The 19,765-nt window shown below is 50.4% G+C and overlaps 1 protein-coding gene across 1 annotated transcript in view; it reads left to right on the top strand.

The window, feature by feature from the left end:
* LOC133345129 (potassium voltage-gated channel subfamily H member 8-like) overlaps positions 1-19,765 on the top strand; it is a 147,210-nt gene that overhangs the window by 74,073 nt on the left and 53,372 nt on the right. The window contains 2 exon segments of the mRNA XM_061555625.1: positions 9,917-10,074; positions 15,440-15,647. Of these exon segments, the coding sequence (XP_061411609.1) occupies positions 9,917-10,074; positions 15,440-15,647 (366 nt within the window).

Below are 19,765 nucleotides of genomic sequence, written 5' to 3'. Positions count from 1 at the left end.
CTGGGTGGCTTGTTGTATCACAGGACCGTGATTCAATGGCGACGGCCAGGGGAAGGCACATATGTAGCAGTTGATTAATCATGGCTTAACTGTGGTGTTGGTGAAGGATCAAACTTTTAAACCAGCAAATCAGGGTAGGGGCTGTGTGAATCTGAGTCAGTTTCTGTTGGAACTCTTTGCTCTCTCGTGTGGATCACATTTTATCGTGAGAGTCGGCTGGAGTTTAGCTCGGGGCCGTTGCTGCTGCTGCTGCTTTCACGAGCGTGCTTGTGTTTCCTTTGAGTCCACATCCACAGAAGAAAATAACAGGATTTACTCGTGCAGGACAGACATGCGCATGCCCCTGGGCATTTAGTGCAGATGTAATACCGTTGAGGACTCTTGGACACCCGGGGTTGAGGCACACGTATTTATTCCGCAACAGTTGTCACAACTGCGGACATACAATACTGGAGGAGGTATCAGCCCCCTCACCCGGCTAGCTGGGAATACACTGCTAGCTATCTCTGACCTACCTCCTAGTCCTCCACTAACGGGCTAGGGGAGGCTGACTGGCCCGACACTGGTAAGTCGGGCTACGGTACCCGGAGTCCCAGAGCACTAGCTCTGGTTCTCGGGACCACGCCGCTGGCTCGGTCCTGCACGGCCCTGACAAGGGCGGCGTCCCAGGGGAGTCCAGGGCTCTAGCTAGACGGTCTTCGGTCTTCACTGGTTTAGCTTTAACATTGTACCCCGAGCTCTCCGGCTCATCCCCTTTTATACCACAACCCCCTGCTGAGGGGTGGGGCCCCCCGGGGGATCACAACTCCGGGCCAACCCCCCAGGCTGCCCGGTGCGGACGTCGTTGCGAGCACCTCCCCTGTGCACTCACGGAGCCCCGCCCACTGTGTTTGTTTCCCGTGTGATCCTATGCATACAGCCCCTCCGTAACACCCCTACATCACCCCCCCCCCCTGTACAGCTCGCAGCCGTCCCGGCTGCAACAATGACAATAAAAGTTTATTTACCCCTTGACCCCGCGTGTGCCTCACTTTTTTTTTTAACCATAACGCGACGAGAACAACAACAAGAACCAGAAAAGCCAGAAGGGAAAATAACCAGACGCCCCCCCACCCCCGAATAAATACGAATTCCGTAAAACCAACTTGTATACAATTTGCAGGGAACCCCAGCACACACACAACACACCAGGAACACAACATACGTACAATCCAATGTGCCAGGAACACACCGCGACGTAGCACACAGTGAACATAATATGTGAAAAATAATAATAATTTTTTTCTTTTTGTGCATCACAAGAGTCTGCGCATTCTTGCGCGCGTCCTTGCCGCAGGCCCGTCACATGGGGCAACCCCGGATGGCGGGCCGTCGGGCGGCAGCTGTCCATTTCCGAGTGAGTCTGCTCTTGATGTCGCGAGACCCTCGGCATCCCCCGTAGGGGCTGTCGGGCGTGAGCCCGTCATTCCTGGTGCACCTGGGGGCGGGACAGCCGGCAACACGTCAGGCGAGAGCAGCGGAGACGGACCCTTTGAGTCGGTCGACCCCCCACATGTTTGGCCACGCGTGTGTGGAGTGGGACCTCGCACCGCAACGAAGGGTTTCAGTCTGGAGGGGTGCACAAACCACCGGCGCTTCCCCCATTTGATGCGCACGCACCGAGGCCGCAGAACCTCGACCACCTCGACGGGGCCCCGCCATGGCCGCACCAGTTTTGAGGAGGTCGCGAGTGGTACCTGGGGACAGTGCAGCCATGCCCTGTCTCCCGGCTTCCACTGTAGCACGTGCGCGCGACCCAGTCTGAGCCGCTCATTAGCTTTCTGCCGCATGTCGGAATTTTGCATGGCAGCATCCCGCGCCTCTGTCAATTTTGCAAGGTTAAAGTTAACATGGTCGGCCAATTTAGTTTTACCCTGCGGCGCGGGGATCTGCAGCTGGGCCCGAACAGGTGGGTCAGGTTCGCGGCCATACATGAGGAAGAAGGGGGAAAATCCCGTCGCAGCATGGGGGGCCAATCTGTATGCTGCCAGGACCCCTTGAATTTGCAAGTCCCAATCGGTCTGAGTCCGAAACCTGCTGTGACAACATAGACGTGATGGTTCGGTGCAGACTCTCGACCATCCCGTCAGTTTGCGGGTGATAGGGAGAGGTACGAATTTTTTTCGTGCCCAGGAGCTCACAGACCTGTTGGAGCAGTTTGCCGGAAAAAATGTTGCCCTGGTCGGTCAGCAGCCGCTCCGGAGCACCTTTGTCCAGGACGTATCCCTGGACAAAGGCCTCCACGATGGCTGCTGCCGACTGGTTGGCCAGGGGCCAGGCCATAGGCCAGCGCGTAAAATACTCCACCCCGGTCAACAAATATCTATTGCCCCTGGGGGTGGCGGGGAATGGGCCCAGAATATCCAGCGCGACAAGTTCGTTCACTCTGGAGACTCTGATAGACTGCAAAGGCGGGTTTGACTCCCGTGCTGGTGGTTTCCGCTGCGCACACCGAGGGCATGACCCCGACAGATCTGCGACATCCCTCGTCATGCCCGGCCAAAAAAAATCAAGCTGGAGCAAGGCGAGGGTCTTATGGGTCCCCAGGTGGAGGAGGCGCTCATGAGCGGCCCACACCACCTTACCCCGTAACCCAGAAGGGACCACCAGCCGGTGTCGATGGGATTTCCCGTCCCAATGCATCAGCAGACCCGTGATCATTTCCCATGCGTCGGCATCACCCCTCCCCCGCCCAGCATCCCCGACGCGACAACGCAACGCGAGGAGGGAGGTATCCTCCATCTGTAAGCGCCCCCATTCAGTGACAGGCAACCCCAACAGGGAATCTGATCCCTGTTGTGCGATCGAATTCGTCATCGACGCTGCGTCGTCTGCGGCCGCCAAGACCGGAACAGACATTTCACCTGGATGCCTGCAACGACCCGACCCTAGGAGGCATGCGCATTCGGGGGTGGTTGGCATGCGCGACAGAGCGTCCGCATTGGTGTGGCGAACGCCCTTACGGTACGTGGTCTCAAAATCAAAGTCCTGGAGAACCTCCAACCAACGAGACAATTGTCCCGATGGTTGTTGAACTCGCAGGGCGTACTGTAGTGCCGCATGATCTGTACGGACGGTGAACTGCTGACCGTACAGATATGGCCGGTACTGTTGGATGAAATAGACAATTGCCAACAGTTCCTGACGGGTGACACAATATCGTTGCTCCGCTGGAGACAACACCTGACTACCATACGCGACTACCCGTTCCATGCCATCAACCACCTGGGAAAGCACGCCCCCCCAATACCTGTGTTGCTCGCATCGGTGTCGAGCACAAAGGGTTTAGAAAAATCGGGGTAAACCAAGGGAGGGGCTTTAACCAGAGCGTCCCGAAGGGAGTGGAAAGCAGCCTCCTCCTCCTGTCCCCAATGAAAGCGGACCCCCTTTGACGTTAAAGCGTGTAGGGGCTTAGCAATCGTGGCAAAATCCGCGACAAAGCGTCGGTAATATGACGCGAATCCAATGAAACTCCTGACCTCTCCCACAGAGGTGGGAGTCGGCCAGGAGCTGACGCACTGCGTTTTGGCGGGATCGGTAGCAATACCTGAGCGTCCGACGATGTGCCCCAAATAACGCACCGATTCGCGTAACAGATGACATTTTTGGGGTTTAAATTTCAAATTAGCAGCCCGCATTTTGAAGAAAACCGCCCGCAACCTCTGGAGATGCTCGTCAAATGTTCTGCTAAAGACGATAACGTCATCCAAATAAATTAAGCACGAGTCCCATTGCAATCCAGCCAAAACCAATTCCATCAATCGCTGGAAAGTCGCCGGCGCCGAGTGGAGTCCCATCGGCAACCGGTTGAATTGGAAGAGACCGTGCGGTGTACGGAATGCAGTTTTAGGCTTAGAATCATCGTCCAGAGGAAGCTGCCAGAATCCCGAAAGCAAATCCAATGTGGAGAAAAATCGCGCTCCCGCCAAGGCGTCCAGCGATTCGTCAATCCGTGGGAGCGGGTATGCGTCGGCAACAGAAATTTTGTTGAGGCGACGAAAATCGACGCAAAACCACAACGAGCCATCCTGTTTCTTAACCAGGACGATCGGCGCTCCCCACGGGCTGGTAGAGCGAGAAATGATGTCGGCGGCTAACATGTCATCAACAGCCGATTTGACATGGTCCTTTTCGGCGGGACTTAACCGAAAAAGATTTTGGCGTATTGGCGCGCTGTCACCCGTATCAATATGGTGACGCAGCAGATGGGTACAGCCTAAATCGAATTTGTTCTGACTGAAAACGTAGGAAAATTCGCGCAGCAGTGTCCTAAGTTTTTGACGCTCTAACCCTGACAGGTCCGTCGATCCCGGACAAAGCGCCTCGAGCCACCCTTCATCGGTGTCCGAATGTGGATGCGGCAGAGGGACAGTGCCGACGTGATTCGCGACAGGTTCATCACAGGGCACCGGCGTTGCGTGAGCAAGCACGGTCCCTTGAGGAACTACCACTGTCTGCGACCCCACATTGAGGACCGCGATGAAAGGGTCACCTTCCCCTTTTACGATGGTCTGGGCCGGAATTAAATGAGGTCCGCTAACCCCGGCCCTAGATGGCCCCAGCAGAATTCGCTGGTCCCCAATGCCCTTAGCGAAGGGCCGACGAAGTTTGAGAGGCACCAACATTTGTGCCCCCGGCGGTACGCGAACCGTTTTAACGACGAACGCCGGTACTGTCGTGAACGCCGCCCGAGCCGCAGTAGGGGAAGGCAGAAACGCCATACGTCGTCCCGACGGGAGCTCAATGCAGCCCTGGTCTATTAAAATACGAATCGGCATTTTGCCCAAGAAGTCCGTCCCCAGCAGGCACGGAACCGCCAGCGAGGAGGAAACAAAAATCAGGCCGGACAATTTGATATCACCGATACAAATTTGCGCTCGAATTTGTCCAATGATGCCAAGTGAGCCCCCGTTATCAGCATAGAATGGGACGTTAACCGGCAGTAAAGGACGGCTCTGGACAGGGAGAATATTGTAAATAAGTTCCGAAATGATGGTCGCCGATGCTCCTGTATCGACCAGGATGCGCACCTCAACCCCGTCAATGTGCCCTACCACGGCTGACGACCCCGACGACGCAGCCACAACGCGATGGGCCAACATGGACCACTGCCTGGGTTCGATTTGAGTCCCCATAGTGGTGCGTGTTGGCCCGACGGTGCGTAATGTCGGCCCCCCGTTCGTTGCGGTGTGTGATGGGTGTGTGCTTGGGCCAAACATGAGGGGTGCCGCGACTCGCCGGGTTATGTTGATGGAGCTTGGGAGGAGGAGGGCCGGCGTCCTGTCGAGGCGTCGTCCCGCGCTGCCGAGGAGAGCGGCACCCCGAGGCGACATGGCCCCGGATGCCGCAGTTGTAACAGCGCGGGAGCGCAGGCGGCGATGACGGACGGTCGGAGCGGCTCGATCCATCCCGGCCCGCCCGTACTCCCGCCCTCTGCTGTTGTCGATGGTCGATGGCGTAAACCTCCTCCGCCGGGAGGGTGGCTGCAGCCACCGTACGCCCGGCCGCTGCCCTGCTGGCCTTCCGTCGCTGCGACAGCAGGTTGGCGTGGAGGAGCCGCGCCACCTGGAGGGAACCCATTTCTGTGTCCTCCTGTGCAACGACGGCGATGTCCAGGTCGTCCGCCAGCAGGAGGATCTTTTCTGTTACCATCGCGTCCACGCCTTCGTCGTCCATTCGAGGGAAGGCCGTCTTCGCCAGTGCCAGGAGACTCATACGGTACGCGAGGGGCAACTCCTTTGCACCCCGCTGGCGATCATAAAAACGCTGCCTGCATTCCGATGAAGGTCCGTAGACCGCAGCCAGCAACTGCAGCGCCATCTGTAGCGTGGAGCGTTTTTCCTTCGGCGCCGATGTAAGAGCGGCGAGGGCGTCGCTGTCGAGGAGCGCCGGCAGCGCGCAGAGAGCCTCGGCATCCGACCACTGCGCCATTTCCTGGTGCGCGAGGAAGCGCCGCTGGAAGCCACCCCAGTCGCCCTCCTCGCCCACAAACTCTTTGAGCGGAGGTGCAGCGCAGCGGTTGCCGTGGAAGCTCGCACTTTGCTGTCCCCGTAACTCGTCTGCGCCTCGGCGCGAACGACGGATGGCATCGCCGGTCGCACCAGTGGTGACGCTCCGTCCGCTGGTGATGACGCGGCAGCGCCTGTGAGGCCGATGTCGGACCCGAGGTTCAGGCCGGCCACGCCCTCAGCAGCTGCTGCGGCGATGGCGGGAGATTCAAAGTTGGAGTCCGTTGAAATGGCGGGAAGGCGCACCGGTCGTCGGCTATCCTCGCCCCGTGGCGGTCCACCAGCGCCCAGCCGTGTGATGTTTTCGAGCGTGGCGGCAGCAGCGTACAGCAGCTCCGCCAGCCTCGCGTGAGCCAGCCTCAGTCCTTCTGATGCCGACTCCCCTTCATCCCGATGCCGCGGTAAGGATGCGTCCGGCCCCGGCTGCTCGATGCCTTCTTCAGCCGTCTCTGGCTCCACAATTTCAGCGGTGTCCTCCGCCTCCGGTACCCCGGCTCGAGCTGTCCGACGCGTGTCCATGTTCGTGGTCGTTCACTTCTGTCACCAGATGTAATACCGTTGAGGACTCTTGGACACCCGGGGTTGAGGCACACGTATTTATTCCGCAACAGTTGTCACAACTGCGGACATACAATACTGGAGGGGGTATCGGCCCCCTCACCCGGCTAGCTGGGAAAACACTGCTAGCTATCTCTGACCTACCTCCTAGTCCTCCACTAACGGGCTAGGGGAGGCTGACTGGCCCGACACTGGTAAGTCGGGCTACGGTACCCGGAGTCCCAGAGCACTAGCTCTGGTTCTCGGGACCACGCCGCTGGCTCGGTCCTGCGCGGCCCTGACAAGGGCGGCGTCCCAGGGGAGTCCAGGGCTCTAGCTAGACGGTCTTCGGTCTTCACTGGTTTAGCTTTAACATTGTACCCCGAGCTCTCCGGCTCATCCCCTTTTATACCACAACCCCCTGCTGAGGGGTGGGGCCCCCCGGGGGATCACAACTCCGGGCCAACCCCCCAGGCTGCCCGGTGCGGACGTCGTTGCGAGCACCTCCCCTGTGCACTCACGGAGCCCCGCCCACTGTGTTTGTTTCCCGTGTGATCCTATGCATACAGCCCCTCCGTAACACCCCTACACAGAGAAAAGGCAAAAGACAGGATTTATCATTATACCACCATAGCTTTATTGCAAAATGTTTGTTTGTTATCCTGGTTAAAAGTGAGAAGAAAAATGATACAAGTGTAATGACATGGTGCCATCTGCTGACCAGGAGGGGTAATCACGAGTATGGGTGCGTTATATAATAACCAACTAGAAGGGGGGCGTAACTGGGTTAAAGGTAAAAGGCGGGGTCAGTCGGGAAGTTCTGGGAACCTGCACGAAGGTTCTAGAAGGAGGCGTGGCCTGCCCACGCCGGGAAGTATATAAGGGGTATGTGACCGAAGGTTCGGGGCTGTCGTGAAGTCCCGGGTCTTAGCTGCTGTCGCTGTCTTCGCCATCATCTCTCTCTTCATCTTCCGGCCGCATGGCCGATTCTCTGGGACGGCTCCGAATGTTGTCATTGCTATATTAGTCAGCCAACTATATAGTTAGACGCCGACGATGGGGCTGTGTAGATGGGTCAGCTATGCGTAGCCATGTACATATATATATTTCGCCCAGTGATTTGCCTGAAGTGTGAGAAATAAATAAGAAGCCCTCTACACATTGTGTCTCGGAAGTCGTTCACTACACAAGGATAAAATACACCAGAATAATCTGCAGAAATGTTTGTTTTCCTACTTGCAAGGTTGTTGTTAACCTCATACAGGATGGTAAGCTACCATTCCTGAATGTTTTGTTTTAGAAGAGACCTGATGGCTCGTGGGGACACTGTCTATAGGAAAGCCACCCACACAGATTCCTATCTAAAACCTGATTTCCACCACCATCCGGCACAAAAGAATTCCCTCATCAAAACACTACACCATAGGGCGCACTGCATTTCCTGACCAACACCACCTAGCCAGTGAACTGGAACATGTACACCAAGCCCTCAAGATCAATGGGTACTCAGACCGCATTATTTGCCAAGCTGTTTCTCCAACCATGGAGAAACAATCTCATGAGAAGCAAATCAAAACCATCACTTTACCATACATAGCAGGTGTTACCAAAAATATTTCCAAAATCTTAAACACAAGATCCAGGTCCGATTCAATACAGTACACAAAATCCGTGTTCTAATCTCATCTGTGAATGATGTCATTCCTGAGATGCAATATCCTGGAATTTACAAACCTAGTTGTATCTGCGGCAGCAGTTACATCGGGGAAACGAAACGACATGTCTCGGACCATGTCCGCGAACACAAGGCAGATCTGAAACACGGCAGAACCAATACCTCTGCCGTGGCTGACCATTGTTATAACGCTGTGGGCTCGCATGATATTGTTTTTTCTGAGACCAAGGTACTCTGCAAACCTTCGGGCAACTATCAAAGGTTTGTTCATGAAGCCATCCAGATATATAAACAGACATAACTTCAACTGAGAAGATGGATACATATTAGGAAGGATGTTATTAACCAGGTAAAGCCTTAACTGGTTGTGGTTGTTTCTATCCTACCTGCCGTTTACTAGTAGATTTTTCCGAGTTACTATCCCCCCCCCGTGTCCCACACTTAGTTTCCCACTTCTAGGCCCGCCCACTTCCCCCCCCCCCCCCCCCCAGCCTCACTTCTCCCCATAGTGCTCACGCAGCCCCCCCTTTTCCTTCCCCCCCCCTCTCTCTCCCACTTCTAGCCTCGCCCACTTCCCCCCCCCCCGCCTCACCTCTTCTCCCCCTAGCGCTCACGCAGCCCCCCTTCCCCTGCCCCACAACCCCCCCCTCTCTCCCACTTCTAGCCCCGCCCACTTCTCCACCCCCCCCCCCCCGCCTCAATTTTTCTCCCCCTAGCGCTCACGCAGCCCCTTTCCCCTGCCCCACACCCCCCCTCTCTGTCCCCCCTTGCCTCCCCTTTCTTACCTATGTAACCTCTTGCCATGGCAGCTCTCTCGCCTACTTCAGCATTTTTGTTGCTGTGGTTGTTCCACCTGATGGAGATTGCTTGTGTTGCGATCGAAACGTCGTGATTTATTTTATTTCTAGCTACGTGACTTTACCGAAAGAACCAAAGAGTATAGTAATTGAGTGGATGACAAATCTAAAATTACATCTTTAATCTGCTGCTATTAATCCATACGAAAGAAGACCTGGTGAATGGACAAAAAACTTTTAATGGAATCTAACCATTGGTTGATTCTGATTGCTCGCTAGAGACCCCCATTGGTGGATGGCTGCATTGTAATATATTTCAAATACTCATTACACTGATGTGTTATTGAAAGATAATTTGTCCATCGTTCCACTTTCCATTTTACAACCAAAAGTATTACGGGGCTCCTATGGACTCGGTGGCCAACCTCTGGTAGCGAGGCAGTGCTATAAGCACCACAGAAGTGTGCAAGTTCATACGGGTTTGTCACTTAAATTATCTTACTTTTACAAATTGTGTTTAAACTTTATTTTTTACAAATACTGTACTGCTACTAAGCTCAATTGAAACCTTCTACTGGATAAGGTCAGTGTACGTTTGCACAGCCTTTTTTCTTGTTCCACACTGCAGCATAACTAAGAGGGCATTTAGAGCAAAGTGGATTAAGATTCCAGGTAGACATAATATTTTGGAAGTCTCGTATATGGATGGTCATGGTCTGGTACTACTGTGTCTCTGTATGTCCCTCATGTCTCACCCTCCCCTCCCCAAATCCCTGGCACGACTCCTGGCCATCAACTACCTCGACCCCCACACCGCTTCGCCTGCTCCCCTGAAACCACTCCGTTCTCCTCGTCCGCAGACATCATGCTCAACTTCCGAACCACTTACGTGAGCCGCTCGGGCCAGGTGGTGTACGACGGGCGCTCCGTCTGCCTCCACTACGTCAGCACGTGGTTCTTCGTGGACCTCATCGCCGCGCTGCCCTTTGACCTCCTCTACGCATTAAACATCTCTGTGGTAGGTGACAAGGGGACCCTAGCGTGTGTGATGGGGGGAGGAGCCAGGGCGGTGTAGTGTCGAGGTGATTGATGGCCGGGTGTGGTTGTGTAATTTAACGATCCTAGTCTTGTCAAAACTCGTAAGATAAGTTATGTTGAGCTTGATTTGTACCATGGTCAGGTACCACCCTTGGCTCCAGGTTAGACAGGCAACGAGTTCCGTGTCAGGTTTCCAGCCAAGAAATCCACGCAGCCTCCCAGAAGAACACCCACTGTTACAATAACCATTTCCTTAACTTTCCTGTTGTACTCTATCTATATCCTACTTTTCCTACGTGAGGTCAGCAACACTCGTACATCAATTATCAAAATCGTTCAAAATAAGTCAACCGATAATTAATAATATAATACAATTTACGTAACTATATTAATAATGTGAATATTTGCATTAATGATGGATATAATCAACATTAATAACGTGAATATGCTTACCTCAGCCACAGACCAGCTGAAGTGCATGGAGAAATTATGGCATGGGGGCCATGTTTCATGGAGGTTGTTTGCCAAGCAACTGATTGGCTGGTGCAGTGAGAGTAATGATGTAATCCCTAGCAACCACTGCCACTTCCATAGTGTCTCGGCCTCGCTGTGCGCTGCATTGCACTGCTAGGTGAATAGTTACCTCGCATCCAATAAACCCTCAGAGCCAGGATGAACGTCCGACTCCAAACGTCATTTATTAAATTTAACGAGGTAAAACTGGTAAAAAAAACAGCACAGATACATCATCTGTTAATACCCGGAAACACCAACACAATGAATGAACACCACAGCATCATAACATTCTTAGATAACATGTTTCTAAACAATATATCCTGGATGGGCCAGGCCCCTACATTACCACTGAATAGCTATACTGTGTTACATAAAGGCACACCGTGTTATCATCACACTGCACCCCAGATGTACAGTACTACACATAACACTGCACTATGAATGAGACATTTCGTCATCCTTGCTCTCCAGATCACAATGAAGTTACTTGGGTACAAGTTTGACTCGACTTATTAAATTACAAGTAACATTCACAATAAGGAAAGTTGCAGGCTTCGTTGTTAACTAGGCCTGGTATTTATCATAACAATTGAACAGCATTATAAAGGCATTTACATCATTATAACGGTCATTCTAACATTATAACAGCATTGCCAATATTATGAGAACATAAACGAACTTACAGACAATGCTTCTTAAAGTCCCACAATGGACAATTGCGGGTGGCTTCACTGGGACGCAATGTGTGCCGCCATCTTGAATTATGTGTGTAATGGCCGACGCCCACGTGGTTGAGCGGGAATCTTATGGAAGAAGGGTTAGGATACAACAACGTGACCAAACTTAGCATCAAAAACAGGAAATTCCTGTGTACACACGCCCCACATCTGCCATGAGGCAAGACACCTGCCGTGAGGCAGAACACATAGCGTTGCGATCTCACGAAGACTCCAATGTTTCATTTGAATGTTGCTTCCTTCATTCTCATGGCACTCGGATTTTACAACAATTGCAGCCTGCCAACTGTATGCAACATTTTACTAGCATTTTCTGGACTCAGACCCTACGACTGGATGGTTAAGAAGCAGGGTAGAGCGGGCTAGACCCTGCTTGACACTTGGACAGTGCGATTGCATCTACCTCAAATACTTGTATCAATCCCCAGAAGTGGACGTAGTGAGTTTAGAGCTCGGAGCCCATACTGGTGTAGGACTTGAAATGTCACGCGCCACGCGTTTTGTTGCTAGGGGAGCGAGCAGCGTACAGTGGGGGCAACTGAGGATACAGTTGTTGTTGTGTGCCATTGAGGGGGAGGTCATTAAGAGACACCACAGGTGTTAAGGGTAACTGAGGACGCAGGCCAGTGATTGGTCAGGAGGGTGAGTGGCTGATGACTGGCGCCGGGCTGACGGCGATAACATGGTCACGTGAGGCTGGGGGCCTGGGGACGAGTAGCGAAGCAGGGGATGAGATAATTAATTGGGGCTGATTGGTTCGACTATAAAGGCACAGCGTAACGGAGAGACGGGAGTTTTTTGGTTGGTGTTGGAGTCGGAGTTGGAGTGGTTGGTGCCCGGGACAGAGACGGAGCAGCAGGGAGCAGGAATAGATACGATAAGGGTAGACAGAGAGAATACAGATAGGGTAGCAGTGGATAGAGAGAGTACAGCGTACGGTAGCAGTGGATAGAGAGAATACAGGTAGGGTAGCAGTGGATAGAGAGAATACAGCGTACGGTAGCAGTGGATAGAGAGAATACAGATAGGGTAGCAGTGGACGGAGCGAGTACAGAGTAGGGTAGCAGCGGAGTAACGGACCTTGGGGAAGAGAGAGAGAGCGAGCGAAGTCGGGGAGCGGAGCGAGCGAACGGAGAGACATGGAGTGATGATGATGGCGGGTTGTGCATTGGAGCGAACGGAGAGGCATGGAGTGATGACGAGGAGGAGGTGTGAACTATATGCGTGAATAAAAGAGATGAGAAAGACAAGAAGCTGTCGCATCAGTACGAGTCCTACAACTGGTGTTAGAAGTGATTAAAAGAACTATGCCGATATATCAAAGAAAGCGTCAGTACAAGTCCTACACTGGTACTGCTCTGCCCAAGAACACCACTTACTCTCACGCGAGCAACCATTGCCCATGGCAAAAGCCGCAGCCTTTAACTTGTCACATCAGCAACACAGGTGTCATTGGGTGCATCCTCGCAACTATGATGCTAGGATGCACCTCGGAATCAATTATTCATCTTCTGTAGTCAAAGCACCACTCTGCTGCAAGAAACCGAGCAAAAAAAACACCTTTACCCATGTGGTATGTGAATCACCCACCCACAATGCATTTATTTGTCATCAGACAAACATTCGGAAACATCAGTTGTTGTACTGAATTGTGTTCGAATGTCTATGCCTCTTGTCTTTGAAATACTTGCACTGACCAACGTGGCATGGGGAAGCCCTGATGCAGGAGTGGATTGACAAAAAGGGCTGTACATGTACAATGAGAAGGCAAATCTTCACTTTTACAAATTGTGAAAGAAAAGATAAATTCTGCCCGTCATTTTACCATCTCTCTTTGCATGAGTTAGAAAAATGGATGTTAATGTAAAAGCTGGAACATAATTGGGAAAGTGCCCGGATGGACGTGAATTCACGGCCACTTTAAAATACAAAAGGACAGAAAGAGAAACCCAGAGATAGTTAACTCGATCCCATCCTGGACAGTGTTACATTTCTGGAATAAACAGGAACGTTTGGAGTGAACATGCGGCAAGAGTGAAAGTGAAATAATGAACAAATGCAGCAATGGAGTTGTAGCCGGGGAGAACATACACTCGGGAGGATAACCAAAGCCGATGAGGAGTGGAGTGGTGATATCAGGGCACATGAAAGACGAAGTTTGATGGTGTCTTCACAATTACCAAATGCAGTTGCACAAGCACAGGGAAGCCCACACATGATGCTGGTTGCCAAATTGCGCTGGTGCAAGGAATGAAATGGGGCGCCCATATCCACATCCCCCCACCCCCCCCTCTCTATAGCCCGGTGCCTGGGCTGCCCAGGCCCGAGGACCCAATTGCAGTTGCACCGCCTGTGCGCTCGACAGCCACGCCACTGGACACTGCGTAGAGAAAAGCCGTGATGATTAATGCACAGCGCTGCTTTTAATAACCAGGGGCCTGCATGGACTATCATGTTGGTTTATACAATTTTACCAAGGTCATTGCAAAGCCTCAGTGTTTTTAAAAATGATTTGTGGTTGTGCCATTTTCATCAGTTAAATTTGATTTATTATTTAAAATGCACAGACTTGATGTGCTTAGCCTGACAATTCCTCAATTTTATGCTTAAGGTTATTTTTCAGGTAAAATATTTTTTGGTCTGAGCTGCTTTTCGTGTCCTCGGCAAAATCCACCAGATATCAGCACAGGAAATATTCTATAATGTGCATGTACAGCAGCCCTTTGTCAATGGTGACAGCCACTCCATACCATGCAAATTGTGGGGGTTATTAGACCACTCGAACGTCCGTCTCGGTGTTGCCAGGTCAACGCTGCGACGCTGGAGTCACCTCTATTGATCAAGGCACCCGTATCAGTATCCCACTCATGGCATTCATGATGGAGCCTCCTCACTTCGTGCGTATCATAGCGTTTATTAGACCATACTTCACCACACTGGTCAGTGCAAGTTTTGCGAAGGCGGGCAGCGTAGACGTGGATAGGACCTCGTTCCAGCAGTGCTTTGATAAAAAAAAGGGCTGCACATGCACAATTTTCAGTTGGAAAAACAGGCAGATCATCACAAGTTAGAGGTGATTCACCCGTTTTTCCACCAAAGGATTGGAAAAGCTTATTTTTCCATTAACCAATGAATTAAGACTTTACTTCTATCATAAGCCAAATATTACATAATCATGAATGTGTTTGTTAGCTTGTTCCTCAAAGCTATACTTTGTAGATATCATATGTATTTACAACACAAGTAACCGATAGTTGTTTTAGTGAGCATTTTCAGAGATTTATGGCTACAATTTAACTTAATTCATCCATTGGAGCACACGATGGTGTACCACTTAAACGACACAAATAGATATCCTGCTATTTAAAAGAATAAATAAATGTGTACATATAATATTTCATGTTACATCCATTACTTTTTAGATAATGTCAAGTACAAAAGTATCTTGTCAAGATACAAAAGTATATTGACAAATCTATTTCATTCAGAATTCACAAGCTGTCAAAGCGAAATCAAGTCTCTCGCTGTTCACACAAGCAGTATGGCTGTGATCTGCTGCTTCCATCCTCCATGTTCCTCTCTGTTCCATGACCAGCAAAGTGAACAGAAAGGGAAGGGTGATTGGTGGGAGGTCCCGTACTCTACTTGTGGTCAGTTCGTTATCAGGTTAGGATGAAGTTCAGTGTAAGTGCTTGTACTCGGGATTTGGTTGGATAGTTAAGAGCTAGGGTTAGTGAAAGCACTACTAGTTGTGGCAAATGTCTTAGCATCATTGGGAAGACTAGTATTTGTGGCCTTGTGTGCTAGGGTTAAGGTCAGCGTGAGGGCTTCCACTAGCATAATTTGTTGGTTGGTTGTTTTTGGTTGGAGTTAACGAAAGGCCCAGTACTATTGGCTGATTGGCTAGTTGGTCAGGGATAGTGGTAGGGTTGGCTTCGTTTGGCTTATACATTCTACCCTCGAATCATTTACCTCACCTTCCCATTGATGCAAACTCATCGCCTTTCCAGTTTTGGGCCACTGTTGCATTGCTGGCTTTCGTCATCAGACACTCTCCTTGTTGTTGTCTCCTTGCTATCGTCCTGTCCCTAGGCCTCGGTGGTGCACCTGTTGAAGACAGTGCGGCTGCTGCGCCTGTTGCGGTTGCTGCAGAAGCTGGACCGCTACTCTCAGTACAGCGCCGTGGTACTCACCATGCTCATGTCCATGTTTGCGCTACTCGCTCACTGGATGGCCTGCATCTGGTTCGTCATCGGCTGCCAGGAGATGAAGGCTCACCACCCCGTCAACTGGGACATCGGTGGGTGGTTGATTACCTATAGATGGGACTGTACTTATGTCTGGTGTGAATATCAGTAAATGAATAGCTTTATATTTTGGTGTTGGAATATAGAGCTAATGAAAGTGGACTGGAATCAAAATTATGAAATAAAGAGGCAAACGAGAGGAGGTTTAGTACTTTTGAAACATTTTAACTTGATTTTGAAAATCAACATCCAATATTCCTCAAGAAGAAAGTTTATGATCAGTATGTCATGCCTGCTCTGACACATGGATCACACATGTGGACATTGGCGATGAAAATTAAACAAAAACTGAAAAGTGCACAAGGAAGCATGAAGAGATGCATACTTATAAGTGCATTGAGATCCATAATTAGGAACACATGCATTACAGAACATATTCAGGCTAAACACATCAGTCTATAGCTGCTTAAAAAAGTAAGTGAGATCATGACCGATGGATGCCACATCTTAGCCCGCAAGCCTATAACACCTGTTACACACGTTGGTCGCCCATCCAAGTATGATCCAGGCTCAAACCTGCATAGCTTCCGAGATCTGACGAAATCGGTTAAATTCCAGGTAATTTGATGATCGACCAGGTATGTGTATCTTTATATTGTCACTTCACTTTTAGTGAGTCACGAATGTTTTGTCGAGTGGAGCATTTAATTTTTTGTTATGCACTGTAGCAAACTCCTGACACTCCAAGAAGCAAGCCACATAAGTTGCCAATCTAACAATTTCAAAAACATTTTCTACACATCCTTAGACAAACAACACTCGCCGCACAATAACCAGGGCAGGCACCACCGTGCCCTGGCTGTAAAGTGGCACAATTAAAAGCGGGAAAATCCATGCTTGGGGGGTTGTGTTCGTATTGTAACGATGGACTTTATAGGAAGAGCTGTAAAGTTGGAAGCCCCTTGCCAGAGTTGGCAGCACGACAGTGAACTGACTGGAGCCCTTGAGCAAAGGTGACAAGAGGTGTCAGGGTCGGTCTCAAGGGATGTGCCAATCTTCTCATAATTGGGTCTGCCGGCTACTTGACACCAGAAGTGTGCCGGTGGTTTTGTTACATCAGTGAGCAACGAGGGCTGCTGAAAAGGGTCCGACGAGCTGTTTTCGTAAATAAATAGTTGTCTTGAGCATGAATACAAAGACACTTTGCAATAACCTCACAAGAAAATCGGAAAACCCAGGCAGGCTCATGCTATGTGTGTCATTTTGCGTGATATAATTTTGCGCTTGAAAGAAGTATGCACTTTAATTTTGCCTGTCATCAAAAAATCTAAAATAATTATTTTCAGTGCTTTCTCAATCCGCTGCTGGATAAAGGCTTTCCAACACTGTGGGCATTTATTGAACTGTAATAATTTACCTGGATAATGCCTCGAGATGGAACGTGTTGGTTAATAGGGTGGTCAGGGTGTCCAGTGACACACATATTTCACCACACTGCTCTGATGTTACCCGTGGCCAGGAATCGAACTCAGATCACTGGGTTCGTAGCACAGCGCATCAACCACTGTGCTGCCACTTCACCCTTTAGAATGGAATCATTAAGCATGTGCTGAGTATATTATTTGTTCCCTCACTTATACTATCTACTTTAATATGGAATTGCATTTCTTCTGTGATCATCTCACTTTTCACTATTATGGAAAAATAGTGTATGCAGGGTGATCAATGGATCAAAGAAGAAAGGTGCATAGAAGGATCAGATGCAGGAGAGAGGACAGTCGGAAGCAAAGGGTAGAGTGTGGTTGTAAAGCATTCCGTCCCATTAGCCTAATGAACCAATTGAAATTCAATGACATGCTTTTCTCTAACATAATTAGCATTGGTGAAATACAGTGAAAGATTGTTTAAAGCAAATAATCGGAATTGTACTTTACTCCGCTGTTTTACGTACACCACATTTTAGTGGAGGGTTTGCTTTGCCACTATTTGCCTCTGACCAAACCACCTTGGATGTCCCCAATCTCGTCATATCTCAGAGGTTGAGCAGGATTGGGTCTTTTTATCACTAGGATGGGAAATTACCAGCAATAGATGCTCATATCTATCTGTACAGAGCTTTAAGTGCAACGCCTTTGCATGCACGGTGAGTTTTCTTCAGTTGATTTTGGTTTCCTGCTCTGTCAAGCCAAACACTCATTCATGGAATTGGCCAATTATCATAATGCTAGACCCTCCTGAAAAGGAATCCTAAGACTCACTGACGGTGATATTATGATTACTAGTTTTGTATTTATAATCATTATTATTAATGAGTGGTGCATTGCTGTACAGAAGCTGATGCTTGTCAAGACAGCTCAACACTAGATAACGGATGGTCATGAACCCCAAGAGCCTACGATTATAGCGTTGTTGCTTCATCGTGCTCTCAGCCAATTGCTTACCCTGCACCCTAAAGAATGCCAATTGTTTCTGCATGCCATTTGGCATGCCCCACCAACCAGAAAATTCCACTAGAAATGCATCTGTCTCCTCGAGAAAGTGTAAAAAAAAACAGAAATGGTCTCATGCTATAATGTTACGATATTTGCCTCGGTTTATAATCGTGGAGTCATTTACAGGAGTCAGTAGGTGGGTAGAAAATTTCCGCAAGACTGCCGGACGGAATGGCAGTCACCATTGCGAGCGAACGTGACCATGGCAGATGGATGGCTGTGCCCCTGCTGTGTAAGTGGATTATCTTCACCAGAAGCTATTCGTGTGGTTCTTAAACCCGACCCATGCACACCACTTTAAAGTCTGCCTTCAGTTTAATTTATGCGACACACAGATAGATAGATACATTCTCATTTCTGTGATGTTGGAATTAGTTGTGAACATCTGTCTTTTGTTATGTAACGGTATAACATGTTCTATTTGCCACACAGTGATGCTGTATATAGTATCATTCAAATAAACAAGCCATGCAAGTCACTATCATCACCCTCAGCCGTGATGAATGGCTAATGATGATGATAAAGGTCTCCGTAAGCCATCGCCATTGCTGAAACTAAATAATATTCATGCCACCATCCTGCACAGGTCTATCAAACCAATGTTTGCCACGAGTATTTTTTTTATGGAAATTAAATCCTCGATCAGTTCAATCTCATACACATACAGTATAATAGCCCAGATCTGTCCTGTCATTCTGTGACTGTGATTAACGCCCCCGGATTGGTTGAAGTGCGTCACGTGACTGCGAAATGCCCACTTCATGTTGTGGTGGTGCACCCCGCACCTCGGAGGCCCGAGAAGCAACAACATCACGGCCACAGTGCCGGAGACGGTCGATCCACTCACACACGGCTCACTCACCCACACTCACTAACACACAATCGCATGCAGCTCAGAGTAGACGGGTGAGTGAGAGTCAAGCAGAACCGTGCTCCGTCTACTGCTGCCCAGAGGGACCCCCGTGCTCTCCACTGCTGGCTTGAGGGAGAGCCGTGCTCTGTCCTATGCTGCCCTGAGTGAGAGCCGTGCTCTATCCATTACATTAGTACTCGAGTTGTTTTGGTGCTCAAATCCACTGCTGGATGAAGGCCCACTGCACGCTGTGTGAGTGGATCATGAGGATTTACTTGCCCAGTCTGTTGGGGGCCGCCGCATGCTGTGGTTGTTGGGGGGTGCCGCAGGCTGTGGTTGTTCAGGGCCGCCGCAGGCTGTGGTTGTTCGGGGACGCTGCAGGCTGTTGTTGTGCGGGGGCGCCTGTGGCACGGGGACATTGCAGGCTGTTGATAACTTACGAGTAACCGCGGGTGACTATATACACTGGGGTAACTTAGATAACTATATTCTGAGACAACATAACTCTAGCCTTCCAAGACTACAAGGCTCCCACTCCAGGATGATGAAGACGACCCTCTCTAAGGTGACGACGGTGACGGCAGTTCCCCCACAACAGCAGCCCAGAGCCCCGGTTCAAGCCGGCTCTTAACCCCCTCACGACCCGGCCACGCCCCTATTCCCGAACTCTCGCTCACCGCACCTGGCCCTGTCTGTCTGCCCTTATTACAATTTACGACCGTTAGGTCCTGTGCTTCCCCTCACGCGACCCTGTCAAAGCTTGTCGCATCAATCATTATTAGCGACCACTTAGGTCCCACATTACCCTAACGTGACCCTGTCTGTT

The sequence above is a fragment of the Lethenteron reissneri genome, chromosome 21, assembly GCF_015708825.2.
Source record: "Lethenteron reissneri isolate LAM-NWPU_2019-01 chromosome 21, ASM1570882v1, whole genome shotgun sequence".
NCBI classification, from domain to species: domain Eukaryota; kingdom Metazoa; phylum Chordata; class Hyperoartia; order Petromyzontiformes; family Petromyzontidae; genus Lethenteron; species Lethenteron reissneri.
Note: the sequence above shows the minus strand (reverse complement) of the source record. Positions and strands in the feature narration are given on the sequence as shown.